General features: G+C 40.7%; 1 protein-coding gene across 1 annotated transcript in view; it reads right to left on the bottom strand.

Annotated features, from left to right (window-relative positions):
• CPB2 (carboxypeptidase B2) overlaps nucleotides 1-27,941 on the bottom strand; it is a 51,513-nt gene that overhangs the window by 21,412 nt on the left and 2,160 nt on the right. Inside the window, exons 2-6 of the mRNA XM_008516938.2 lie at nucleotides 12,194-12,269; nucleotides 10,494-10,618; nucleotides 8,870-8,978; nucleotides 5,299-5,400; nucleotides 2,976-3,080 (exon numbers count right to left, since the gene is read on the bottom strand). Of these exons, the coding sequence (XP_008515160.1) occupies nucleotides 2,976-3,080; nucleotides 5,299-5,400; nucleotides 8,870-8,978; nucleotides 10,494-10,618; nucleotides 12,194-12,269 (517 nt within the window). The remainder of the gene's footprint in view (nucleotides 1-2,975; nucleotides 3,081-5,298; nucleotides 5,401-8,869; nucleotides 8,979-10,493; nucleotides 10,619-12,193; nucleotides 12,270-27,941) is intronic.

Below are 27,941 nucleotides of genomic sequence, written 5' to 3'. Positions count from 1 at the left end.
CAGAGAGAAATGATTGCCTCATGCTCCCAAAAGTGTAGAGTAATGGGTTTCCCACAGCTGAGACTGAACTATAAAATTTTTAAAATCCTTATTGATCTGGAGAAGGGAGTGAAAGATTGGGAGATAATAGGAAATATATATATTGGTCCCTGCCCCACCCCTCCTCTGGTTCCTGGCATAAGCTCCTAAAACCCTTGTAATTTCCTAAGTGATAAGAGCACTAGGAGCATTTTTGGTTGTTGTTCTAATATTTGGTCTTTGATTCTGGTTCCTGACGCGGAGTTCCTACATCCTTTGTAATTTCCTGGGTGATAGCGGTGTCTTTTGTTCTAGTGAGGTGACTCTGGGTGGACTCCTGGATGGGGGCTGGTCACCAAAAAGACCAAGCCATGATGGGAAGCTTGGAAATTTCAGCCCCATCCCCTATCTTGCAGGAAGGGGAGAGGGCTTGGAAATTAAGGTGATGACCCATCATGCCTACATGATGAAGCCTCTAGAAAAATCCCAAAGGTACAGAGTTCAGGGAGCCTTCAGGTTGCTGAACACATGGAGGTACTGGGAGGGTGTCATGCCTGGAGAGGGCATGGAAGGTCCATGCCCCTTCCCACATACCTTGATTTATGCATCTCTTTCATCTGGATGTTCATCTGTATCCTTTGTCATATCTTTCTTTTTTAAAGATTGGCGCCTGAGCTAACAACTGTTGCCAATCTTTATTTTTCTTTTTTCTTCTTCTTCTCCCCAAAGCCCCTCAGTATATAGTTGTATATTTTAGTTGTGAGTGCCTCTGGTTGTGCCATGTGGGACGCCACCTCAGCATGGCTTGATGAGCAGTGCCATGTCCATGCCCAGGATCCAAACCGGCGAAACCTTGGGCTGCTGAAGCAGCGCATGTGAACTTAACCACTCGGTACAGGACCGGCCCCTGTCATATCTTTTTGTAATAAACTGTTTCTCTGAGTTCTGTGAGCCACTCTAGCAAATTAACTGAACCCGAGGAGAGGGTCATAGGAACTTCCTATTTAAAACTCATTGGTCAGAAGCACAGATTACAACCTGCACTTTTAATTGGCATCTGAAGTTGGGGAGGGGCAGTCTTGTGGGACTGAGCCCTTAACTTGTGGGATCTGACGCTATCTCGAGGTAGATAGTGTTAGAATTGAGGACGCTCAATTGTAAGACACCCAGCTGGTGTCACGGAATTGCTTGACGTGGGGAAAACCCCCACACATCTGGTGTTAGAAGTGTTGTGAGTGTGGTAGGAGTGTGAAAGTAAAGGAAAAACAGAAGAAGTGTAGGTTTTATTTACAGAGACTTAAAAGCTAAGACTTCAATTCATCTTTGGGTCCTTTACTTTTTGAACTTGAAATCTACCCACATGAATTTTTTTAAAGCTAAATATTTTACTTTATTTTTCTTCCTACAGTTGTTTGAACCATTGTGAAAATCAGATGATCCGGATAAGTTTTAGGCAGGCAAGAATGGAGCTTCTTAAATGTCCTTTAAAAAGAGCTTGTTGACTATGTTACCTCGGGCTACAAAAATCAGGCTCACATTGCTGGGTCAGAATACCTGACTGCAAGGTTCTTGAACTCTATCTTGCTTCCCTTTGTGTCTCCAAAGTCTGCAACCTCATCAGCAATTTATAAATACTTGTGCAATAAATGACTTAATCTTACAAAGATTTAGCGAGTAGGTGGGGTAGAGGGTAACGTGTAATAGGAAGGAAAGATGTCAGAGTACGGAGGACAACAATAGGGACAACTTCACCAAGATGAATCAGAGTCAATATGAATTGGAGTTTCTTTCTGGCCCTTTTCAGATTCAGTGACAGAATGAGAAATAAATGTTCTTTCTCTCTTTCTTTGCACATTTCTCTCTTCACTAACTGCTACTCCCTTTATTGTCTAAAATGAATAAAACTACCCAACTTGGGGAAGGTTCCAGATCATCAAATGACTGGGCTGTGTTAAGGATCTGGTGTTTGGCAACTTTTCAGTAGGCTCGGGGATACTGCAGCTCCCCTTGATGGGGAAGAGAAGATGGGAAAGCAAATGAAGGTAGGTGAAGACGTATTTGTCCAGACCAAGCAGAGGCAGAAATATCTTTACCTTTGATGAACCTCTCTGGTTAAGATAGATCAATCTAAGTAGCAGTCTCTTAATTTCCTAACTCATCTCTTTTGTGTTTATCTCTTTTGTATTATTGTTGTCCCTGTGAATATAGAACGTGTATTCACAGGGACAACTATAACCATTATCAGAAGGACACATATTTTAAGTTATTTTTCCAGTGGCAATTGTTCTTTGTTTAAATCAGTGTAGAAGACATATATGCCCATTTTATAGGATCAAAAGCATAATTTTTACTGTTTCCTTTTATTATGGATGTTTATAGTCATCATAATTTTTACTTTTATGACATACTCTTTGTCTTATATATGGATTTTTTGATGCGAAGGCCTTCTTCCGGGACAAAATCCCCTATTATGACATATGGGAAAATATGATCTTCTCTGTAATGTTGTACTTTCTGTTCTGTTTCCAAGGGCAGAACATGGCAAAAGATGTCTAGATAATTCAAATCAGAGGAAAAAGAAATTAATTGGGACTCAATTTAGATGATTACTTCGGTTCTTTCTTCTACTCGAAAAACATATTACAATTGTATACTATTTCTTAATTATTTTCCAGTGCTTAGCCCCAGCCAGAACAGTAGGAAGGAAAAGGTTGACAATCTTTATGGTGATTTAAAAGCTCAAAGTCATGGTTCTCAAACTTAATATGCATAACAGTCATCTGGGAAGCTTGTGAAAATTGTAGATTCCCAAGCCTCACTTCCAGAGAGTTTAAGTCAAGAATTCTAAGATGTGACCTGGGAAAATGCATTTTAATAAACAGCCCAGCTGATTCTGACACAGTTGGTCTTGGGCCACATGTTAGGAAATTACAGCTTAAGAGAACGTGAACACTTACGTAGCCTGTGAACCACAAACAGAATGCAGGAGAGATCCATTCTCTGGCATGGATTCCACAGTCAATCCACATGGCATGCTTGGCTGTTTGTTCTTTTCTAGAAATCTGCTCAAAGAAAACAAAAAACAATAACAAGAAGCCTCAGGACATTAACTTTCATTTATATAGTGCTTATATTTAACCCTTTTAACAAATCTATGAAATACGCATTACTCTCTGCCTTCCTTTAGGAATTCTCAAGGGAAATTAAAAACCATTGAAACTAGAAGATACTACCTAAGGTCACATAGCTGGTGAGAGTCAGGACTGAGATCTAAAGCCAGGGCTCTTCATTTAAAGCTCTTTTTCTTCCCCAGCAATTACCTAGTCATACCAGAGCTGCGTATGGAAGTATGGAAGTAGAGACCAGAGAACTAGTACTTTAGGTCATATCTTCACACTTCAGTTAGAATTAAATGGGTCTGTGTTGGGTGGGCAGCTTTCTGCGGGACGTGTGGAACAGAGAAAGGCTTGGGAAAGGAAAGCCAGTGGTGCCAAAGATAAACTTGGACTCCCTCAACATTTTCCCCAGGGTGCACACTTTCTATGTGCACTCAGACTATTTCCCCATTACACGCAAAAAGAAGCACGTTCTAACTTTACACAAACTTATTCCCAACAGATCCGGGAACAGAGGCCTTGTTCTGATGCTCAGGATGGGGAGCTAGTGTAACCTGCCAACTCTCTGCAATAAGAGCTCCCAATCTTTCCTCGATAATGGACTTTGTTATCTTCAGAAGAGTTTTCAAAAACACCTCCAAATGAAATGAATCATAGTTCATTTGCTCTTAAGAGTTAGCTACAACACAACTTTAGCATTTGGAGGGAAGGGAGAAGAGCGTTGGGGTTATGTGGGGTTGAAATTCCAAAATAAGAAAAAGAGAGAGTGAAATTTTATATTGTCACCTATACCACTTAGGGAGGTTTTTCTTAACTAACTCGGAGCTAGTGATATCCGAAGAGAAAGCAAGTGAGAAAGTCAAATGGCATTGGCTGCAAATTGAACAAAGAAGAGAACTACCTGGCTGATTTAACCTACTCAGTTTAAAAGAAAATCCTGAGTTGTCTGGACTAGATGCCTTGCTCAACTTTCTGTCCAACTGTGCTGAGCAAATCTCTCGGTATGGGTCCTGACAGTGGAAAGATAGAGGAACCCAAGAGACTCGCATTATGTGCACATCCTTGATCAAGTAAGAGTGGGACTAAAGCATGCAGGAAGCGTGATTTTCCAACATGGACATCTAGGTCCAGAAACACAACTTCCAAAGAGTACACACAACATGGCTGAAAGCAAATGTTATGGGCGGGTATGTCACGATTACATGCATCCAATCTGATTTGCCAACTCAGCCGCTAAGAGGACCCAATGTTTTGTGTGTCTGCCTTGAGTTTTCATTGCAAATTCTTGCCAGAACAGATTAAAACCCAGAAATCCTGACTCAAAATCTTATCTTTGGGTGACTGAAGGGGTCCATCTATCATAATTTAGAAAATATTGGGAAACTATGTGTAAATTAAATGTTACTAAATCAAATGTATTTTTCCAATGATCAATTTTTTTCCAGAGCTTCCCTTTTTTTTTTTTTTAATGGGAAAGAATGATAAAAAACTGAACTGCAGAATTAGAAATTAACAGGCAGGAATTAGTACAGTTTCATGGTTCCCCAAAATTCTTCCTGTGGCCATATTCACTGACCTTTACTAAGGCCAATTTATTCGACCAAAAACAAATAACCAAATGGATGGTGATTGGAGAAGAAGATATCATATTAGCCTACTGCCAAGGACCCCAGCATTGCCCCTGTTCATAGCCTTCCCTGGGTTTAGTTGTTCAGCTCTTTCTTTGGTTCCAAAAACTGCATCACTGTCAGTCCAATAATAGATTTCTCTTCCTTTTTTTCTCTTTCTTAAGTAAGCCAGTCAGAGGTGTTGGTGACGTAAATAAAACAAGGACTTAAAAAATCATCCAGACCACTGCTCTCATTTTATGGAGAAAGGCACTCAAGCTCAGGAAGGTTCAATGGCTTATCTATGTCACGTAAACAAAGATAGAGTTGATTCTAAAATTGAGGTTTCCACTCTCAGACAAACACTGTATTAATAAAGGAAAAGAAAATTAAAGGTAATAATGTATCCTTAAATAGCTGAAAAATAAAGTTGAGGAACACTTGAAATACAAATATTTCCAGAATGCAAAGAAAAAAATCCAAGTTACAACAAACACTGCTGAAGAATTAACACATTCCCCAAAGCTTAAAGATCAATGACTCTCCCCACAACATACCTTTAAAACATAAAGTGGGTACTTCTCATAGGAGGACCCAATGTGGATTTTTTCAACCAAATCAGGATGCCGCTCAGTTATAGTTTCTATCCAAGAATAGATCTATCAAAACAGATACCAGCAGTCAGTCACAGACCAGTTCAAAGCATTTCCCTGACCAAACACAACAGACAGCATCTTCAAGGGAAGGAGAGCTCTGTAAAAGCTTAGTATGTAGAAAGAATGTGGAACTAAAACACTTGGGGCAGGGGGTTTCTTTGGCTGCTTAGGAAAATCAATAAAATTAAGGTTTTGAAAAGTATCACGGTTTAGAGAAAGCGTGGAAAAGTACTAAGAAACTTATGACAAAGTAGGAAAAGTTATTCTTTAAAGTATGTCTCCTGAAAGTTATTTTTAAAGGCTCATCACGTTGACTCCAAGCCTCTGTGTATGAAATCATCTTTACCATTGATTCAAGAGTTCATTTTTATATGAGACTTTTTTTTTTTTAAATAGTCACTTTTCCAGCCAGCCCTGATGGACTAGTGGTTAAAGTTTGGCCCTCTCACCACTTTGGTGGCCCGGGTTCATTTCCTGGTCATGGAACCACACCACCCATCTGTCAGTTGCCGTGCGGAGGTGGCGGCTCACACAGAAGAACTAGAAGGACTTACAACTAGGATGTACGATCAAGAACTGGGGGGCTTTGGAGAAGAAAAAAAGTTCAACGTAAAAAACAAAAAATTTCACTTTTCAAGAGTAACCGAAGGAAGCTCTGGGCACTGCCTTTGCACAGGATAAATGGCAGTGTCATTGTTTTCTACTAGAGACCTGTGTACACTCACAATAAGATCAGTGAAACGATGAGAGACAAAGCTGAGGCAATCTGGAGGAAAAAAAAATCTCTTCTTCCTTGAGAAGGAGTTTGATTCTGGATCTCTCTCCTGGGTGGGAATCTAGTGGTGTTTGTCAGTCTGTCAGGATTATTGTGGAAGGAAAAAACAGAAATTCTGGGTCTGACTTTAGACTAATGTCTACTTCAAAGCAGGTGTTGAATATGGAATTTGGTCATGTTTTAATGTAGACCAACTTCTCAGGGGCCGTACTTAAACTTTTACACCTTCTGAAATGGGAATGACCAACCTTTGGCCTTATTTCTGGGAACTTTTCTGGAGGTAATTTCAAATAGCACTCCCAGCTGATGGGAACTGGAGTACCACTTACCCTTGGGTCCTCTTATAGTAGCACAACTAGGGTGAGTGGTATCTATGAGTGGTTGTCTTGTGCTGGGAGTTAAGAAGCTTCTGGAAGGTGTAGCTGCCACCATACCAACGCTGTCAGTGTCTGAGGTGTTGGAAATTTAGCCGTCAGAGATGTCCTCACTGGGGCTCTGTTTACTATGTTACTCGTCTAAGGCATGAATACATCTGAGAGAACTACTACATTAAGCGATTTTGTGTTACAGCATTGATGGTTCAGTAGATTTCCTCCAGCATGGGAAGCTGTGCTATATGACAGCAGCTTTATGGAAAACTTTACTCATTTCACAATCTAATCTGGGGTAATGAAGGTAATACTCTTTAAAAACTCTCTTCTTTTGCCATTTGTTTTAAGAACTGTTTTTTGGCTATTTGTGTTTTCTACAGTGGATCGCTTAAAATTTCCTGTGAGAGTCTGTAACAAAAGAACCCCTCCTGCCTACACGTAACCTTCTGGTGAGGGCTGAAGGAGAGGTCAGTGCTGAAGGGGAAGGAAGGACTTGGTGGAATTTCCTGAGAGCAAGATTGCCATGGTTCCTTGGAACCTCTTAGAAAGGATTGTGGGCAGGAGGAAGGAGAGGTCTAAAATATTTTCTGGAATGTCATTGTTATGAGTTGTATTGTGTCTCCTGCAAAATTCATGTGTTGAAGCCCTAATCCCATGTACTACGTTAGTATGTGACCATATTGGGGCATAGAGCTTCTAAAGAGGAATTAAGTTAAAATTAGGCTGTTAGTCTGGGCCCTGATCCAACGTGACTGGAGTCCTTATAAGAAGTAGAGATTAGGACATACAGAGAGACACCAGGGATGTGTACACATGGAGAACAGGCCATGTGAAGGCACAGCGAGCAGACAGCCATCTGCAAGTCAAGGAGCGATGCCTCAGGAGAAACCAACTCTGCTGACACCTTGATTGTGGACTGTCACCCTCCAGAACCGTGAGAGAATAAATTTCTATTGTTTAAGCTACCCACTCAGTGGTACTTTGTTATGGCAGACTAATACAGCGTATGGCAAACTAATACAGTCAGGTACTTTTATTCCTCCCGTGCCTTCTCAACTCTTTCCCAGGGATAGAGTAAGAAAAAATAACCTTTTTGAAGGAAATAATTAAAATATATTTAAAAATACTTCTGTTTAAGGCATTCTCCTCTTCCCACGGAACTCAACACAGTAATGACATATTTATGTTCTCCATTTTGCAAATCATGCCTACCTGGCCTCTCAACTCTGAGCATCAAGTTTGCTTACACAGGGCTCATGATGGACGCTGGAGGGAGGTGGTCTGGGTGGACTAGACAGAGGCAAGGGAGGAGAGATAAAGGAAGAGGATGCAATTTGAAGATCCCCATCAGTCAGCCAGCCACATGGATCCTAAAAGCAGACTGAGTTCTGGTTTAACTAACTGGAAAGGAACAGATGCTTTTGAAGATTAAATAGAAAATTGATTCCTATTACTTAAGTCTTGGATGTCTTAAAAACATGAATGTGGTCCTTAACAGTTTCTGGGCACCTAGTCAAAGATGATAAAAATACTTAGATTAAGCAATAAAGCAGCATACTCCTATGAAGGAACAAAAGGTATCAAGGGATTTTTATTACCTGGAGTATTCTATATAAAAAAGAATGTCCTTCAAGGTGTTTACCCTTTCAACTAACAAATATGGGGAAATGGCTCTTAGTGTATTCTGTCAAAGCTTACTGAGGTCAACTGAACATCGACGTCTTGCTCAGTTTCCCTCCAGAAAAATTGGAACTTGTAAGTACTGATAGGAAAAAAATCAGTACTGGGAAAAATTGGAAAAAATCTTAAAGATTAAAACATAGGTGTTATTATCGTCATTATTATTACGAGTTTAAATAAGTTCCTCCTAAGGGGACTAGAATACACTTATTTATAGTATGCTAACTGTAAGTGAATAAATTCCTTAATTCACTGAGATAATGTGGCAATTATTCAGCAAGGATACAATCAGGGTAATGGTCCAAAGAGACATGAATAATTGGACTGTCAATTTTTTTGTGGGAGTTTCAATAAAAAGGTCCTATTTTTTATTTCCTGCTGTTCCTTAGCATGCAGGATTACTCCTCGTAGTTAGAGATACTCTTAGCTACGGACAAACAGTCTGCTCAGTGGCAGTTTGCCAGATATGACACAATCTTGCCAGGGAAGATGTCGACAAAAGGGTGAATTACCACTGTATGATCACCTAATTGTGATTTTTTTACCCTCTCCCACCAAATACGATTCTTTAATAATTTCCCATGGTTGAAATGGCAACGCTGGTTAAATGGAAACAGTAATCTTGGAGAGAAATGTGACGGCTTACTTCATTTAGCGAGTGATAGTGTTCGTAGTATGAGGAGGAGGCCCGGGGGCTGAGCAGGTCGTCAGAAGTCTGCTGTCGGATAAGCTCTTCCACGTCTCCCATCAAGACCCTGGAAGATGAAACAGAGGGCGAGCTGGTTTTCAAACAGGGCTCTGATTTTACCCCTTGGCTCATTGCGGGCACAGCAGGTGAGCATGGGGAAAAATCACTAAGAAATCTAACAAGCAAAAGTTCATCAAGGTGAAAACAACACCCCTTAACATTGCAGGAAGCTGAAATTCACAAATCTTCCTTTGGGTGGAGCTTACACGGGCGCTGGAGAGAAAGTCGCTTCTATGTGGTAGGTTTTCATAGCCTCCAAAACCTCACCCTTTCTCCATCATCATTTCTCGATTGTGATTCATTAGTGTCTTTTATGTGAACATTTAGGTTAATAGACAACTTTCTCCAATCCAGAGTAACATTGCATTATTCTATTTTCAGTTAAGGACCAAGAAGAAGCAGAAAGCCTTTTCTTTTTGTTTTTTATTGTGACAACTGTTGACCTATACCAGATGTTCTGCATAGAAAAAGATTATCAAATCTCTAGAGAAATAGAAGGACAGGAAAATGGAAGTTATGGGAAAGGCATCTTGTTTAATATCTCTTGAGAAGTGCCATTCTGTTAACTCGGCAAACATTTTAACTAAATTAATCTATTCTATCACCTTGGATGAACAATTTGAAAGTTAGCTATCATTTTTATATCATCTTACTACTTTTTAGGCCAATGGATAAAAACCAAGTTTTTGATATCGGAAAAGTCTGAGTTCAACTCCTATCTCTGCCACATTCCAGCTGGTTGAGCTTGAGACATTCCTTTGTTTTGAGTATGAAAAATTTTTTCATCTGCATAATGAGGATAGTATTTTCCTCACAGGGTTAAATAAGGATTAAATGAAGCAATGTATAGAAAGGCTGAGCACAGTTCCCGGAAGGCAGCGAACACCTATAACATATTATTAATAATTGTCATAGTGTATTATCCAAAGGTTGCCCATTGATACACAGAAGCGAGCACGGCCTCCAGGAAGTGCTAGGGCAGCAGGAGGAAGACTAGCGCTTGGGCAATGGATACGGAAAGGATATGTTGAACAGGACAATTCAAAGGAAGTGGCCGTGGACTCTGAACAGAAATCGTCCCTGATACAATTTTTACTTTAGGGTCAGACATTCAGGAATGTTCCCTGACCTTGTAATGGAAGCAAAATCCCCTTCAGCAGCTGCTTTTTCAAGAGATACCACAAAGCCTAGTATGGTGAATGAAAATTTTGTTCCCCTAGTCTGGACACAGAGTAGAGAAACTGTAAGAAAGGAGGAATTAGGAGGAACTATAAGAGGCTCCACAGATCATTGAGCCTAAGGGTCATTTTCAGATAAGGAACTGAGGTCATGAGAGGTTAAACCACTTGTCCAAGGTCACAGAGCTAGCCTCTTGGGCTGCATCACCAGTCCATTTCAGAGATTTCCAGGTTGCCATGTTTAATGTAAGCATTTATTTTTCCAGGAAGCAATTATACTATCCGCTAGCAAAATGCATCCTACGTGCTTATGATAGACTCAGTAAGTATTGAATAATGCCTACCTGAATGGAACTCCGCTCTCATTTAAATGGGCTTTCACATTGCTTACATCAGATGCATTCACAAAGAAATGGACTTGTTTTGTCTTCACAATGAATTCGGCTGTTACTGGCTGCCAAAGAACAATCTGCAGTTTCAAGAGGAAAAATGGATAAAACAAAAACAGTTGTTCCTATCATTCTCATCTGGAGCTAAAGTCAGAAAAGTGTGTCTGTAGGGGAAATGAAAAAGGCACTTCCTGGCCACTGGTCCCCCCTCACACACATGGCAGTATAAACATATATTTTGCAAGGAGCTTGTTTTCTTCTTCTCTGAAGCCCCAGTTGCTAAAGAGGAGCTGGAACATACGAGGTACTCCATAAATATTTGGTGAGACGAGAATGAATGAGTGAATGGCTATATCGATGACCCACTTGTAAAACGGGATGTGTATGTCAGATGTATAAAAGAGAAACGAAATTTCGTCTAGAAGGAAAGTTGGTTAAATGCTGATTTTCTTTAATAAAAATTCTGTGTCCTTCATATTATTATCATGTTGGTGTTTCTTTTCTTTAACCTGATTATGAACATTGGGTAATGCCTTCCAATAATATTTACTTTTTTAAATATTTTACTTCACTTTTTCAATGCACTTTCACACATTTCCTTTGATCATTACAATTACACTTTGATGTAGATTAGGCAGATGTTATTATTTTCATTGTTTGGATGAAGAAATTAAGGCCCATAGCTAACTTGTCTAAAATCACATACGTAAGAAGTGACAGAACAAGAGCTAAACTTGAAATCTCTGATGCTTCCTCTGCTGGTATTACCTGTGCCCATGGTGTGGTGGCCATGAAAAGGCACCCTCAGCTTTTCTGTTGGGAGGGGCATGGTTGACTGACCTTCTCAGTTGCTGCCCCTCTTGATCCGCCAGAGGCTGAATCCGTGCTGCCCCAGGGCTGCAGCCTGCCAACAATTGAGCACTGTGCACATATTATTGCAGACCCGTTCCTGACAGATATGGGCTTCCTCTTACAGGCGACTTTGGCTTAAGGACTCACCACTGGTCTAGCCAAACCTTCATTGGAACTGCCCTGCAGTCTCAGATTCTCTATGCACAATGTTCCTTTCTCCACAGGTGTCAGAGCTGCATCATGGTCTGAAAGTGCTCCCTACCGTTTCCAGCTCCCTCCTCTTCATTCTTTACAAGCACTCCTTCTAATAAATCTCTCCCTTGCATCTTTAACCTGGTTTTGATGTCTGCTTCTTGGAAAACCCTAGCCAACAAACACGGAGCCCTCAATTTCCTACCACGACCTTTTGTAACTCTTGTCAGTTTTCTACATGCTGGGGAGATGGGTCCCAGGCATGAAAATTTTAATAAATTTTCCCTTGTGTTTTTGATGCTTATTCTTTGATTAAGAAACATTGTTTTATGAGCAAAATTCTATTGGATTTCTGTTATCATAGCATTTTTATAAGTACACACTTTCAGTCCCAAGGTATATTATGCAATTGGCTGAAAAGCCAATGGAGCAAATGAAGCAGGTTTGAATTTGGGAACCAGCAAAATCTTGTGATGATAGAAAGAGGGAGAAGGCTATAAAAAGAGAGGTTTATACCAGTTATATAAGTCAGACAACTTGTAAGAGAGAAGAAGCCACACAATACTTACACAAAATGAAACCAATAGAAAGATAAATGAGGAAGAAATTACCTGGTATGTTGTAGTAAGATTCTGCAGGATTTGAGCTTGCTGAGAGGTTCTAGGAAGAGCAGATAAAACCTGGCCACTGGGAAAGGAAGAAACAGGATTTTGATGTTAAATAAAAAGTGAAAATGAGATAAATTATACTGGGAGGGGCTTCTACATAATTGTAAAAAGGAAACAAAATGTGAAAAGGAAAGAGGCTATTGCTACAGATTAAGTGTTAAAAAGAGAACATAGACTCCTTATTCTTTCTTGCTCCTAAGCAATTGTAAAATCAACAGTTCTCTTGAATGCGAGTCAGTTTGCAGAATACTTACTTCTTTCTTCTCCCGTGCGTGTGTGTACGTGTGTTAATTTTAAAAATTAAATATTTGATGGATAAGGAAATATTTATGCAAACACTAGCTTGTTACATAATAAAATGAATGCCTGGGAACCCATTATCCCACTTAAGAAATCCAACTGTACTAGTGTCCTTGAAGCTCCTTGTGGGCTCCTCCCTACTCTGTTCCCCCCCAACCCCCATCACATCTCCAAAGGTATCCACTACCATAACTTTCCACTTTTGTTCATTCCCTTGCTTTTCTTTAGAGTATGGATTCTTAAACACATGTATGAATGCTTCTACTTGTGGACACAAAATATTTTTAGATTTGCTTGATTTAACTCTATAAAAATAGTATACAAGGGGCCAACACAGTGGTATAGTGGTTAGGTTTGTGCACTCTGCTTTAGCAGCCCGGGGTTTGCCAGTTCGGATCCTGGGCACGGACCTACAGAGTGCTCATCGAGCCATGCTGTGGCAGCATCCCACGTACAAAATAGAGAAAGACTGGCACAGATGTCAGCTCAGAGACAATCCTCCTGAAGCAAAAAGAGGGAGATTGGCAACAGATGTTAACTCAAGGCCAATCAGATGTTAGCTCAGGGCCAATCTTCCTCACCAAAAAAAAGGTATATGATATTTATTCTCCTATATCTTGTTTTTTCACTCAACATTGCATTTTCACATTTATTGTCTGTGTGGAAGTATCTAGTGATAGTTCAGATGTGCAAGATGTCTACAAGTGGAACTGCTGCTTCTTGGGGGTATGCACAGTTTTAATTTCATAGGATAATGTCAAATTATTTCTCAAACTTTTGTATCAAGTTATATTTTCACCAGAAGTGGAAAAGATTTCCTATAGCTTCTCCTTGCTAACACTTGATGCTGTCTGACTTTTTAACTTTGCAATCTAATGATTGTGAAATGGAATCTTCTTGTGATTTTAATTTTATTTTCTGACTTACTAATGAAGTAGTTAATTACATTCAATTATTTTTGGGACAATCAACTAGTATGATTTCTTTCTATAATCTAGATACTAATCCTTTGTCAGTTATACGTATTGAAAATATCTTCCACCAGTTCGTTTGTATTTTCTCTTTCTTTATGATGTATTTTATCTATCATTTCCTTCTAGGTTTGTCCTTTTTTGTGTGTTAAGGACTCTTTCCCAAACCTGGGTCATAATGATATTCTCCTATATTTCTTTTTGTTTTTCTCATTTAAGTTTTTAATCCATTTGAAAATGAATTATTTGTGTGCAGTGTAAAGGAATTGAGTTTCCTTTTTTCTTCTTAGCATCATTTATTAATCGTTAGTACTTTCCCTGGGGATCTGCTATGCCAATTCTGTCATGTATAAGTTTTCACCCTCTTTGGCAGAGCCTATCCTGGTTCAGCAGACCATTTCCTCTTCCTGGGCACACAGAATAACTACATTTGCCAGCCTTCCTAGAGCTTGTGTTGAGACCATGTGCCTGAGTTCTGACAATGAGAATGTGAGCAGGAGTGGTGCGCTGCGGTCAAGAGTAGACAGGAGTCTTCACGTGCTTATGTTCTCTCTCATGCTGTGGCTGGACGCAAAGAACCCAAGATGTGAAGCTGCAAAATGGAAGCGGCCCAGATCTCTAAGTTGCAGGAGAGCACCAGTGAGAGCCCTGTGACCTTCATCAATTGGTGATATGGGTGAGAAATAAACCTTTGTTGTGGCAAGCAAAGCTATTTCAGGGTGCATTAGTCATTACAGCATAACCAAGGATTACCCTCACTCACACAGAGCGGTCTATTTCTCGCTCTTGATTACGTTCCATTGTTTCACTTGCCTGTTCTTGCGCCAATACCATTCATCTTTGTGACTGTAGCTTCTAACATCATATAGGACAAACTCCTGCTTCCCCTCTTCTTTGCCTAGTTCTTTTTTAAGGTCCTCTTGGTTTGACTCTTTGCTTTTCCACATAAATTTAAAAAGTTGGTTCGTCATGTTCCATGAAAAAAGTTGGGGTTTTGATTAGAATTATATTGAATCTATAGATCAATAATTTGGGGAAAGCTGACATCCTTATGATTCTGAGTCTCTTTATCAGTAAACACAGTAGGTTTGCCTATTGGTTTAGGCCTTCTTTAATATCTTTCAAAAAAGTTTAATAATTTTATCCATAACATGTTGCACATTTTTTATTATATTTATTCTAGCAAATTTGCTTTTTCTTTTGTAAACGGTAACTTTTAATACTCCATCTCTTAGTTCTTTCTTGCCAAGGTGTAGTAATGAAGTTGATTTTTAGATATTGATTTTCTGTCCAACACTCTTGGTAATTTTGATCATTTTAATGTAGATATTTTGGGACTTTTTCTTTGCAAGCAATCATGACAACTGCACATACTAAGTTCTGCTTCTTTCATTTCAATGCTTATAGAGGTTTTTTTTTCATGTCTTACTTTATTGACTAGGACCTGCATTACAGTGTTGAATAGAAGTGGAAATAAAATGCATGATTCAGAATTTTTAAGGCAAACATTCCAATGATTCCCCATTAGAATGCTTGTTGTCACGTTTTGGTAGGTGCCTTTTATCCGGTGAAAGAAGTTTCCTTCTAATCTCTGCTATGATTTTTATCATGAATAGGTGTGGATTTTTATCATATGTTTTTATGAGATGAGCATAAGTGCTTTCTGCTTTAACCTCTTAATGTGGCAGAAAACATTAATAGATTTTTTTTTTTAAGGATTTTATTTTTTCCTTTTTCTCCCCAAAGCCCCCCGGTACATAGTTGTGTATTCTTCGTTGTGGGTTCCTCTAGTTGTGGCATGTGGGACGCTGCCTCAGCGTGGTCTGACGAGCAGTGCCATGTCCGCGCCCAGGATTCGAACCGACGAAACACTGGGCCGCCTGCAGCGGAGCGCGCGAACTTAACCACTCGGCCACGGGGCCAGCCCCATTAATAGATTTTTTTTTAAGTTGACGCTTGGCTTAGTTTGTTTTCTCACCTTTGCTTTATCATATTTTCCTCTCTTGCAATGCTTGTTAGGGCTATGAGCCGTGCTTAGTGATTCTTGGAAATCCAAGGCAATAGACTAGTGTGAATCAACATGGGTCGACTTTATTTTCACAGTCCACTTAATCAGATAGGAAAGAATTTCTTAGTAAATTTTCTCATACTTGCAGCTCTCCATCCATTTTTGCAGACGAGGGAGATTTGGATAAAAAGAGAAAGGAACCAGTGATGTGACGGCTTGCAGGTATATGTGGAATCTGTTAACACCAATGGCTTTATCAGCTTTCCAGTAGGCCTCTGTGTACCTGCACAAGACTATTTTATTTAAATTACAATTAAGCTATGTTGGTGATGATGGGGTTCAGGGTAAGCTGGCCCAAGATGTGCTACTTTGGCATGTGGAGTATTTTGGGCTGAAGGCAATGGAAACACTGTGGGCCCCAGAGAAACTTTCACGTTTCCCTTGAGGAATTTAAACTAAGGGCCTTGCCTATAAAGGGAGTAATTACCAGAAATAGCCTTTTTATGACCTATCTGTATGATAGGGCAGGCTTCTAATTACTGAACATCTGCTCCTCTTATCATTCTGTGAATTACCCTCCTCCCCTCCGAAGCCTCAAGCCCTGATCCCATTTCTTGGCTCAAGATGACATAAATACCTCACTTTACCTTGCTATCTCTGAACTTTTCTTGTTTGTGGGGTTCCCGAACGTACAAAATTAATTAAATTTGATTTTCTCCTATTAATCTGTCTCATGTCAGTTTAATTTTTAGACCAGCCAGAAGAACCTAAAGGATAGAGGAAAATTTCTTCCTCCCCTGCAGTGACTTTTGCCAGAGGGGAATCCATTTTTTGACTTAAAGAGATTTTTGTTTTATTTTTGAACAAATTATTTCCCTTGAAATATGAGGATAAATATTTTTTTTAAATCAAAAAGAAAATGCCTTGCTCTTGCTTTATGTAAAACTAAACTTAGACTTTACTTCCAGCCAAGATGGAGAAACAGGGACCAAGTTTATGCTCCTGACCAAAACAACCAAAAAACTGGAATGTGTATATATGTATATGTACATATAAGTATACATGGAATATGTATATATATATATATATATGTATGTAATGCACTTAAAAAATTGAACATCAGCCACATGATGACTAAGTATAACATTGTATCCTGGAAGAGAAAAAGAACATTAGTGGAAAAACTGAAAAAGTGGAAATCCAAATCAAGTTTGGATTTTAGTCAAATTCTGGAATGTGCCAATGTTGGTTTCTTAGTTCTAATATGCCATGGTGATATTGGATGGTAACATTAGGGGAAACTCAGTGAAGAGTATACAAGAACTCTCTGTAATATCTTTGCAACTTTTCTGTAAATATAAAAATATTCCAAATAAAAATTTTAATTGAAACAAAAAAACATCCAGCAAGAGTTTTGGAAGCACAAAAGACATTATGATAACTTCTCTTGTCATTATTAGCAGAGGCTTCAGGGAAGAGATCACTGGGTAATTAAAAATGTGTAAAAGCACACGGTGGGAGACAAAAGACTGTGGTTGGGGAAAGGGCAAGCTGCTCACTGTTGCCAAGTGTAGGATACAGGTGGTTAGAGCAAGAGAAGAACGGTAGCTAAACAGAAATGAGTTTGGACACGCATGTTAGTCTTCCCCCAGAGAAGGTTTTGAATGCATGCTGAGAAATTTGGCCTTTATCTTGTAGGCAATTAGGAGCTAGAAAAGTGACATCACTGGACTTGTAATTTATAAGAATAACTTTGATAGCAGGGTGGAGGATGGCTTTATTTTGGAAGGCCTGATTAAAAGATTCTAACTTCTGAAAATACGCCTATGGAGACTTGATTATCAAAAGAGGGACAGAGTGGCTCGCAGAAACAAGAGACTAGGACATTTTATGTCAATCTCTGGTACAGTTTTAGAATAAACTATTCAACCAGTGCTTAAGGATATATGTTCAAGGCTCTGTATTGCAGGATTTTTCATAGTAACAATAACTGGAAACCATATGAATGCTTATCAGTAACAGAATTGTTGAATGTTGTTGGTGTCTCCACATTCTAGGATGTCTTGTAGCCATTATAAAGAATGAGTTAGAATTATAATAGTTAACTTGGGGGAGATTTACGCGATGGATTTAGGGAAAGAAGCAAGAAGCAAGTGGAAAATTCTATGAAATATTATCCCATTTTTATAAAAAAAATAAATTAGAAAGAAAAAGGGGAATTATATGTGTCAAAAACAGGGGAAAGTTATGAATAAATAAACAACACATTATTGACATTCATTTGGTGAACAGGGAATAGGCGGGGAGGTGGGAAGGATTGGGTAGGTGAAGGAAGGGGGGAGCAAATAAGACTGTTTTTAAAAGAAAAGTCTCTATAATTCTGATAGGAGATATGGTATTCAACTAATGTAAAATCACACCCAGGTATATATAAATATATAGAGAAACGCATGAAAGAATGATCCCAAAAACGTTACTGATGTTTCCTCAGGGTGATGCAATTTCAGTGTTTTTCTCTCAAATTTTATGCTTTTCTACATTTTTTAACGAAAAAGAACTCTTATTTTATTTAATCATGGAAAAATTTATTTAAAAAAGCTACTCTGAGTGTGAAAAAGCCACCCCCAAGCTTCTCTGTAATGCTGGTGACACTCACCAGCACAGTCCTCATTGTTTTCAAATGTCCTTTGAGGCCAACAGTGGAACATAGCCACCCATTTTCTAGCCTTTCATAGCATTTTCATTCTAGCAAGTCCTGTTCTAGGAATTTTTTTATTCCTTTTTTCACCGTCTGCCACAATAGTTCTAATATTTCCAGTTCACTTAGTGTAGGCCATTGTTTTCTCCAAGTTCCCAAAAATCATCCTAGAAGCAATTAGCACCACCTCCTGAGGATCTAACTAGAACATCAAATCCTGTATTCTGGTGAGTGCACCTCCTTAGGGAAATAGTTCCTTCCTTTTATTAATATCTTCGGCACTTCCACAGCCAGATTATGTCATGACTTAACCCCCACTATTGGTTTGGAGACCAGGAGAGGAAGTGGGGATAGATCTTAAGGGCTAATAGTAGATGACAATATAGAACTGAGCTGCCAAATAGCAATGGGGGCGCTGAGATCACTATCTAATAGAAGCCTGGTGGCAGTGCTTAACCACCAGTAACAAGTTGGGCACAATTATTGTAATGAGCAGCAAGGTCAGTGTGGCAGCCAGAGGGACATGACCCTCAGAAAGCTATAGAGTTAGTTAAGAGAACAGAGTCATTATGGGCAAGATAGATGGGCAGCCAACAAAGGTATTGCTCCATCTTTTCAACCAAAATAAATCAAGGATGGATAATTAGAGGGGCTGAGGACAGCTATTCCAATCAAAAGTGACAATCCATTGCCCAGTTTCCAGACCTGAGCCAATTCTTAGACCCCAAATCTCTTGCCGAAAGGTGGAGTTAGGTCCCCACAAGGAAAAGCCATATAGCAGTATAGAAAGAGTATATGATCATGACTTCCTTGGTCTTCTCCCAAAGGGACATGTGGTAATTAACTCAGGTACTCTGCGCACTGGGGAAAGGGGAATACTCAAGCATTTTGAGTTCTTTTGGATGCAAGTTCCAAGCTGACATTGAAACCTGGAGATCTGGAGTCTAGCCTAGGTCTTTCTCATAGTGGGTGCACTAGGTCCATGGATCTTTCCATCATCATTTCCCTGGTCTCCAAATGTATAATTGAAATGGACATACTTGGCAGTCAGCAGAACCCCCACATTTGTTACTTGCCTGTAAAGTAAGAGCTACAATAGTGGGAAAAACCAAAAGGTGAAACTTTCCACTCCCCAGCCAAGATACCAAAATTGAAAAAAAAAAAAAAAGCAGCCTAGAGTGGAAATGGCAGCTATTCATACCACCTTTAAAGATCTAAAGATGCAGGGAAGGTGGTTCCCATCAAATCCAGTTTTAATTCACTAGTCTGGCTTCCACAAAAACCAGATGGATCCTAGAGGATGACAGTGGATGATCAAACTCAACCAAGTAGGAGTCCCAGTTGCAGCCACTGTGGTCAGGGTGGCATCTTTGCTGGGCAGAGACTCAGGTATGTGGTATTCAGCTATTGAGGTGGCCATCCCTATCAGAAAAAAGCATCAGAAGCAGTTTACATCCACCTGGAACAGATACCAGTATCTATCTACAGCCTTGCTTCAACTTAAATTAACTTTCCTACTCTCTGTCGCAATATAGTCTAAAGGGAACTAGCCTGTCTGGATATCTCAGTCCACTATATCAATGACGTCTTGTGAATCTTGGATCAGATGAGCAAGAAGTGGCAAGAACATTGGAGGTCTTGATAGGACATATGTGCTCCCAAGGGTAGGAGATAAATACTATAAAGATTCAAGGACTTGCCACGTTAGGGAAACTTTAAGCGTCCAGTGGTCTGGGATAGGCTGGGGAATCCCCTCAAAATTAAAGAACAAATGACTACATCTTATACCTCCCGCACCAAAGAAGGAAGCACAGTTCCTGGTAGGTCTCTTGGGTTCTGGATATGCGTCACTTGGAGATACTGCTTCAACTTATATATTGGATGACGTGAAAGACCACCATTTTTGTGAGACGCCCAGTGCAAAACGGTTCAGGCTGTGGTGCAAGAAGCTCTGCCACTTGGGCCATATGGCCTGGCAGACCGTATGGGCTTAGAAGCATCTGTGGTGGGAAAAGATGCCATTTGGAGCCTTTGGAAAGTCCCAATGGAAGAATCACAGTGTAGACACCTAGAGCAATACCATGACATCTGCAGGGGACAATTATGAACCTTTCAAAAAATTGTTCCTGGTAGCTACTGGGCCCTGGTAGAGATGGGATGCCTGACTATGCGACAATAAGTGGTCATGGAGCCAGTCTGATCCCTCAGGAGCTGGGTTCTGTCATACTCACTGTGGTGGGCAGAATAATGTCTGTATGCTAATCCCTAGAACCTGTGAATCTGTTACCTTATGTGGTAAAAGTGACTTTGCAAATACGGTTAAGTTAAAGATTTGAGGTGGGAAGGTTATGTTGCATTACCTAGGTGGCCCCAATGTTTTTACAAAGACCCATAAAAGTGGAAAAGAATGAGGCAGAGGGAGATTTGACCTAAGAAGAGGTCAGTGTGAATCAATGCAAAAAGGACTTGACCTGCCTTTGCTGGCTTTGAAGATGGAGCAAGAGGCCACAAGCCAAAGAATGAAGGTAACCTCTAGAAGCTGGAAAAAATAAGGAAATGGATTCTGTCCTAGATCCCCCACGAAGGAACATAGCCTTGACCAACACCTTGATTTCGGCCCAGTGAGACCCATTATTAATTTCCAAACTACAGAAACGTAAGATAATGAATTTGTGTTGTTTTAAGCCACCAATTTGTGGTGACTTCTTACAGCAGCAATAAGAAACTCATACACTCACCATGTTATGAGATTGGGTGGGCCCACCATCAATCCATCATAAGATGGAGGTAGCACCTCTGGGATCAAGCACAAGCAGGGCCAGGGGACACAATTGAGGTGCATAAGCAGTCCAGACCCATGTGTCATCCCCTACTGTTGTACCAGTGCTTCTCTCTCAACTCATGTCAGCACATGTCACAAGTAGAGGTCTCTTATGATCAGCTAATGAAGGAGTGTGGTAGCCATGAGAATGTACCTCTCAGATATCCAACTGCAAGATGTGTAATTGATGGAAGGCCCCAGCTGCTATGCTTGAAATCTGTCCCTGTGTTAATACTAAGGCCATATTTCCCATTGGCTGCTCCAAGCTAGTAGCTGAGCACAGTGGGGATACTAAGGCAGGCTCATTCCTGGAAGATGGAGGACTCTTCTGATGGAGGACGTTGCCCAAGGACTGTCTTTCAGCTTTGCAAAAACTTTCTGAGAAGTGCATTACAGTCTAAGACCTTCCCTACCCCGCCTTCCTCCCTTCCCTCTCGCCTCCACAGGGGTTAACCCTGTATTGCAGTCTCATGGCTCTCCCAGCCAACTCTTGCCTATTCCCCATTTCTTCCTCTTGAGCATTTTTCTCAACACATCTCTTGCACGTATAATCCCATCTTGGTGTCTGCTTCTCAGAGGATCAAAACTAACCCCAGGAGGAAAAGAGGAAGCTTAATACACGGGTGGGCAGCTTTGTATGTGTAGATGTGAGTAAAAAATGGAGGGGGCTTCACTATAGACTCACTCAGGAGTGGCTCTGAAAGACAGCAGTGAGGGAAATGTTCTCAAGTAAGCAGAGCTTCAGGTGGTGCATCTCATAATACATATGTGTGGAAAAAGAAGTTGTACAAGGTTAGAATATGTATGGATTCACAGGTAGTGGAAAATGACTTCACTAGTTGGTCAAGAAACTGGAAGGAGAAATATTGGCAGACTGGGGACAAAGAGTTTTGAGGAAAAGGAATGTGAATGGAACTATGTGAGAGGGAGGAAGTGTGAAGACCTTTGTATAACATGGTAATGCCTCCCAGGGAACACCCACAACAGAATAGGCACTAAATAAATATGTAAACCAAATGACTTGGCCGGTTGATGTCAGCTAGCCCCTGTAAATGCCAGCCCAGTGCTCGCACAAAGGGCACATGAACAGAATTGCCATGATGGTTGGGATGAAGCTCTTCATGGTCCAACAACATAAGCTCTACTCACCAAGATTGAGCTACTGCTGCTGTCAAATGTCCAACACGCCAGCAACAGAGACCAAAACTTAGTCCTTCCATCAGCATCATCCCTCAAGGAGACCAAGCAACCACTTGGTGACAAATTGACTACATCAGTCCCCTTCCATTCTGGATCTGGGTCTGCTTCTCCTGCCTGCAAGGCCTCAGCCAGCATCACCATACTGGTCTTACATAGTGTTTAAGATACTGACACAGGATCTCGCATAACATTGTATCAGATCAAGGGATCAACTTTCCAACAAGGAGGTGAAGAGATGGGCACATAACCATAGGATCCACAAATCACACTACCCAGAGCTGCTAGCCAGATAAAGCAGTTAGTGTGGGTTGTTGAAGGATCAGCTGATATACTAGTTTGAAAAGGGGCAACATCCTCCAGGATACAGTGTACACTTTAAATCAGTGATCATTACATGGTGCTATGTCCTTTCTAGGTAGAAGACTCAGTTACAAGACAGGAACCAAGTTGGAGTGGCACCATTTACCACTATTCTGAGTGATGCACTTGGGGAATTTGTACTTTCAATTCTATGAATACAGGCTCTCTAAGCTTAAAAGTTTTGGTTCCCAAAGGAGAAATGCTTCCACAAGAGGCATATCAAGAGTCCTATTAAACTGAAAGCTGTTGCCCAGTCATTTCAGTCTCCTCGTGCCAAGAGATCATCAGGAAGGAGAGGAGTTAGGCTGGAAGGGGTAATTGACCTTGATCATCTGGAGGATATTGAGGGCTGCACTCACACAGTGAAGGTGGCAGGGAAGACCATGTTTGGCATGCAAGTGATAAACTTAGGCATCCTGTGATACTCCCTTGTCCAACTTTGATGTATATGAACAAGTGCAGCAGCCATGGCCCAAGAGGACACGGTGATTGGGGCCTCAAATCCTTGAGGGTTGAGGCTCTTGGTCATCTCACCAGGTAAGCCACCTAGACCAGGATGGGTGCTGGTGAGGGGAAAACAGAATGGATGGTAGCAAAGGGGAATGATGAGCATTAGTTACGATCTCAAGACAAGCTCTAACAGTGTGGGCTCTAGTGAATCCCAGTAATGTTCCTTTTGTATGTTTCCTCCAGGAAAATAGACCAAGCAAGTCCCAGAGCAGCTGCTCCCAAAGCTTATTTTATGAAGCATATCAATCTGAGTGGCACAGGGTGGACTATAGTAGATGCTGTGTCGTGCTGCCCAGATCCCCATCCAGGAATGAACTCTCGTTTCCCCAGCTCCTGGGAGGGTTGGAAGCTCCCAGCAGAGTCCATTTTCAGGACTTCCCTTGACTGGAGAAGGCCATTTTGCCAAGATCATGGCCCCTCCCAGGTACAGTCCCTATCCAATGACTATAAATAAGAGAAGGCCATTTTGCCAAGATCATGGCCCCTCCCAGGTACAGTCCATATCCAATGACTATAAATAAGAGTTATAAGAGCATACTCCCTTGCTCCAATTTGGAACAACTCTGCAAGGACAATCCAGCTTCAGGGCTCCCTGCAGGCACAGCTAAGGCCTTTGTTGGGACAGCATCACAATTCAATTCCTCCTCTGCCCAATTCTCCTTCCCTCATTCTTCCACAAATGTCGATCCTGAGACCACTTTCCAGTATACTTCCTGCATGTACATCTTTATCTCAGAGTCTGCTTCCTGGGGAGATTAATCCACAACAGATACAAATGCCTACTGTGTGAGATAAAACATGAAAAGTGTTGTATGAGTGGTATGCTCTGCAGCAAGAATACAAAGTCAGAAGTTATTTTTGGTCGGGGTAGTCACAGAACGGAGGCATTCTGAGCTGGACTTCTGAGATCTGTAGGATTTGATAGGTGAAAGGGAAATGAGTGGCATAAGACTAAGATAAGTAGAATTTTGATAAATGAATTGGAGATGAAATGGCACTGGTGTTAGTGCAGAAATGGAAAACCAAAATCAGAGCTCAAGGAATGGCAAGTGATCGAGGTGGGCAAGAAGATGGGGCTTATGTTGGGATGTACGAGGAGATGAAACCAGGATGAAAGGGCTTGCTAGGACCTAATCACTGAGGGTCTTAAATGCTGGGTAGGACTGTCGCCCTTATTCACAACGAGATCGGGCACCATTTGGGGAATTTGAGCACAAGAGTGACAAACGCAAAGCTTTCTTTTGATGCGAAGTATAAAGAAGTGGGGATTTATATAACTAAATCATCAAGATTTTAGAGTGAACTTCCTAACAAGTTAAGCCAACAATGAAATGGGCTGCCTGACAAAGCAATGAGCTCTCCAGTTATTCAAAGAGAGGCTAAACTTCAATTCCACGTAAAGGAAGTCTGTGCTGACTAGAAGATAGGGCACTTGGTAACATTTTTCTAATGTATTAAAAGAGGGGAAGTTACCAAAGTTAATCAACAGAAGGAGAAAGAAAGAAAAGGTAAAGGTAAAAAATGTGTTCTCCAAATGGGCCTCTTTCTCAAGGAGAAAAAATTTAAGGAAATATAAAAAAATAAGTTAGGAAATGTGGAGGACTAAAATTATGAGGGTAAAAATTTGCCATAAAATATATTAATATGTCCAAGTTCAAATTGTGCTGAGCTGGACTCTTCACATCTCGAGTTTGACCAAAGTGCCATCACAAGAGAATCAGGTCATGGGATGAGGGTCAGTCAGATCACCTCATGTCGAATTTACAGTTTTTGAAAATCAGTTTCATGACTCGGTGGCCCCCTTACTTGGCCAGAGAAAGGCTATGAAAAGTGATCAGAGTGGAGAGAGGGAGGGGGTTTGTGAGGATATTTCTTTGGAGCAAGTTGTGGCAAGTCTGTCAGTTCCCACTCTCCCAAAGGGGATGAAGTCTTGGGGTGTTACTTCCTTCATCTCAACCTAGTAGGGAGGACTTCCAAAGGATGATAGGAGAGTCTAAACATGTTTCTTCAAGTTTAAAGACACAAGGACTGGTGCTTGGCTTGCTCCTGAGAAAGCTAAACCTGGATATGGCTGGTCTCCAGTTGGCTAGATAGTAATTAAAATGAAAAGAAAAAGCACTTCCTATTATAGATGGTTATAACTCAGATGCCATCCAATAGCGCCACCTACAGGAGTGGAAAGATTTCAACAGCAAGAACCCAGAGGTGAGTGGAAGATTCCTAGGAGTGAGGGATGGAGTCACAAGTGACCACCTAGAAGGAGATACCTCTTTCCTGGTCTGGAGAATTCCCCAGCAAGGGGATCTCAAAAACCTTTGAGAAGTTAAAACCCAAGAAAAGGACGAATGAGAAAAACACTCGGGTGTGTATGGAGAGGGGCGAGGGGTTGTTTTCCTATAAATAAAGATTGTGATGTTTGAATAATACGTTGGTTGGATCCCATATTCTAGTTTCTGAATTGAGGTTGTTTGCATTTGAACTTGACCCAAGGACTTAAAAGTGGACTAAAAAGCCACAGAAATTTCTAGCTTTTCATGCAAGGGCAGGGGAAGTTTACCCCTCACATGGAATGTAATGAGGCACTAGGGGACGAAAACGAAAAGTCTGTTATGACAGCATCTCTGAAGTGATACAGTTACAGTATTTAAGCAATAATCATTTGGAATAAAAAACAAGGTTTGCACCAAAAGTAGACAGAAAAATACAAGCACAGTGAAATAACAGGTCACTTCACACAAAAAGTAAACTGAGGCTCAAAGAGGACAAGTAACTTGTCCAAAGCTGCATGACTAACAACTAACAGATCTGAGGTTGCGACTCAGCTCCCAGATCCTGAGCTTTTAATGTCCAGGCAACACTTCCTGTATTGCTCCCCGTCTAAGAATATGATCATGCTCCCCAAGGTCGTCCCCGACTGTTGTTTACAGGGAGAAGGTTCATACTTGCCATAGTTCTGAATGATTATTTTTGAATTTAAAAAGCTGGTGAGATGCCTCTGAACAATGGAACATAGCCCAAGGCTGCAATTTTGTTTTATGCATTATAGCATTTTAAGGCCACTGGTGCCCTGTTCTTTAAGATGAAAATAATATATCAGTGGGAGCTAAGTGAAAGAGAATAAACTGGTCTCCAGGTGGCAGCGAGTATATGAAGTCAACAGAAGGAACACGTCATGTGGTCTATTAATAATTCAGAAGCCCTCTCTCCTCAATCCTCCTGCACTCTCCAGTTCCTTTTCTTTCTTTTCTCCCTACTTTTTCTAACTTCTTCTTTCCAAATAAATAGCCTCTGCTGACAGGCTGCACTTAGATAATTCTAGCACAGTACAATTAATGATTCTGTTTACGAGATTCCTGCTAGTATTTTATTTTTACCCTTTATAGTATTTGGCCTTAAAAGCAAGTGAATATGGAGGTGTGTTTTCTTTTTGGCTGCCTTTCTCTTTGGCATATGGTATTTATGCCTTTAAATCTTTTTTTGTTCCCATTCCAGGGCATTTCACTGATGAGATTTATCAGAATGCACCTACAAATCAGCCACTAAGAGAGTGCTTGAATACAAAGGGTTATTAGGAAAATGCGGCAAGAAAACAATAACAAAGAACAACTTTAGGAAAAAGCCAGACCTTTAGCTCTTTTCAAGAGGGTTTATATGCTTGCCCCCGGAAATAATTCATCAAAGTCTGTCTCTGTGAATGAAATTAGATTTCCCTTTTAGCTTCAGTAATAAGCCGTTCTTGGAAAAGCAGTGCTCAGAAACATTTTGTGAAAAAAGCATTTTTACTCACTGAAGGAAGAGCTTGTAATGGTGTTTCTAGTGGAGGGATGGGCCAGGAATATGCATCTGCTCACAAATCTGCAGTTCCCCCTCCCCCAGGACACAGGGACCATCACAATATACACCACGGATTAAAATATTTTCTATATATTAGTGTTTGGTTAAAATATAGTTATGTTCTCATTCCTCCCTTCAAACACTGATATTAATCAGACTTCAAAGTATATGCTGAAGCGAACAATAGTAAGAAAAGTCGTGCATGAGGGAATTTTCTCATTCGTTTCTTCACCATTTTCTATTAGTGAAGAGTGTGTTCCTTTTATTTGCATAATATTTAGTCCCACTAAACTGTTCTATGCTTACTCATTCTGAAGCGATGTGGTAAAGCATTTGGCGTATCTCACTAATGGTTGTCTTATCAAGGAGTTAATTCTCCATATGATCCACGCGGTGGTCTGTAGGCGAGCCCACTAAACTCTGCCACAGCCAGCTGTGACAATGCTTGTCCTGGGCTGGTGCAGGGGGCACGTTTAGACCGGCTATAGGTGAGGACCGTGAGACTGGACCTCCAGCCCAGCCTCTTGTCTGGACTGCATTTCAGACTGGCTTCTCTGCCAAATGCCTATGACTAAATCTGTCCTCCCTTCAAATTGGCTCTCTTCCTAATTTCTAGATTTTTTAGAAGCAATTCAGTGCACTGAAGAGTTGAAATGAGGCAAAAGTAGGTTTAAAGGTAAATTCTACACTTACTGTTTGATTTGGGGCAAATGATTTCTTCTTCCTGAGGCTCAGTTTCCTCCTCTGTAAAATGTCTATCAAGATTCCTAGAGCATAGGCTTATAGGCATTTAATGAGGTAACATTTTTTTTTTTTTTTTTGCTGAGGAAGATTAGCCCTGAGCTAACATGTGCCAATCTTCCTCCACTTTATATGTGGGTTGCCGCCACAGCATGGCTGATGAGTGATGTAGGTCCGCGCCTGGGATCTGAACCTGAGAACCTGGGCTGCTGAAGCAGGGCATGCTATACTTAACCACTATGCCACAG

The sequence above is a fragment of the Equus przewalskii genome, chromosome 16 (assembly GCF_037783145.1).
Source record: "Equus przewalskii isolate Varuska chromosome 16, EquPr2, whole genome shotgun sequence".
Lineage (NCBI taxonomy): Eukaryota > Metazoa > Chordata > Mammalia > Perissodactyla > Equidae > Equus > Equus przewalskii.
Note: the sequence above shows the minus strand (reverse complement) of the source record. Positions and strands in the feature narration are given on the sequence as shown.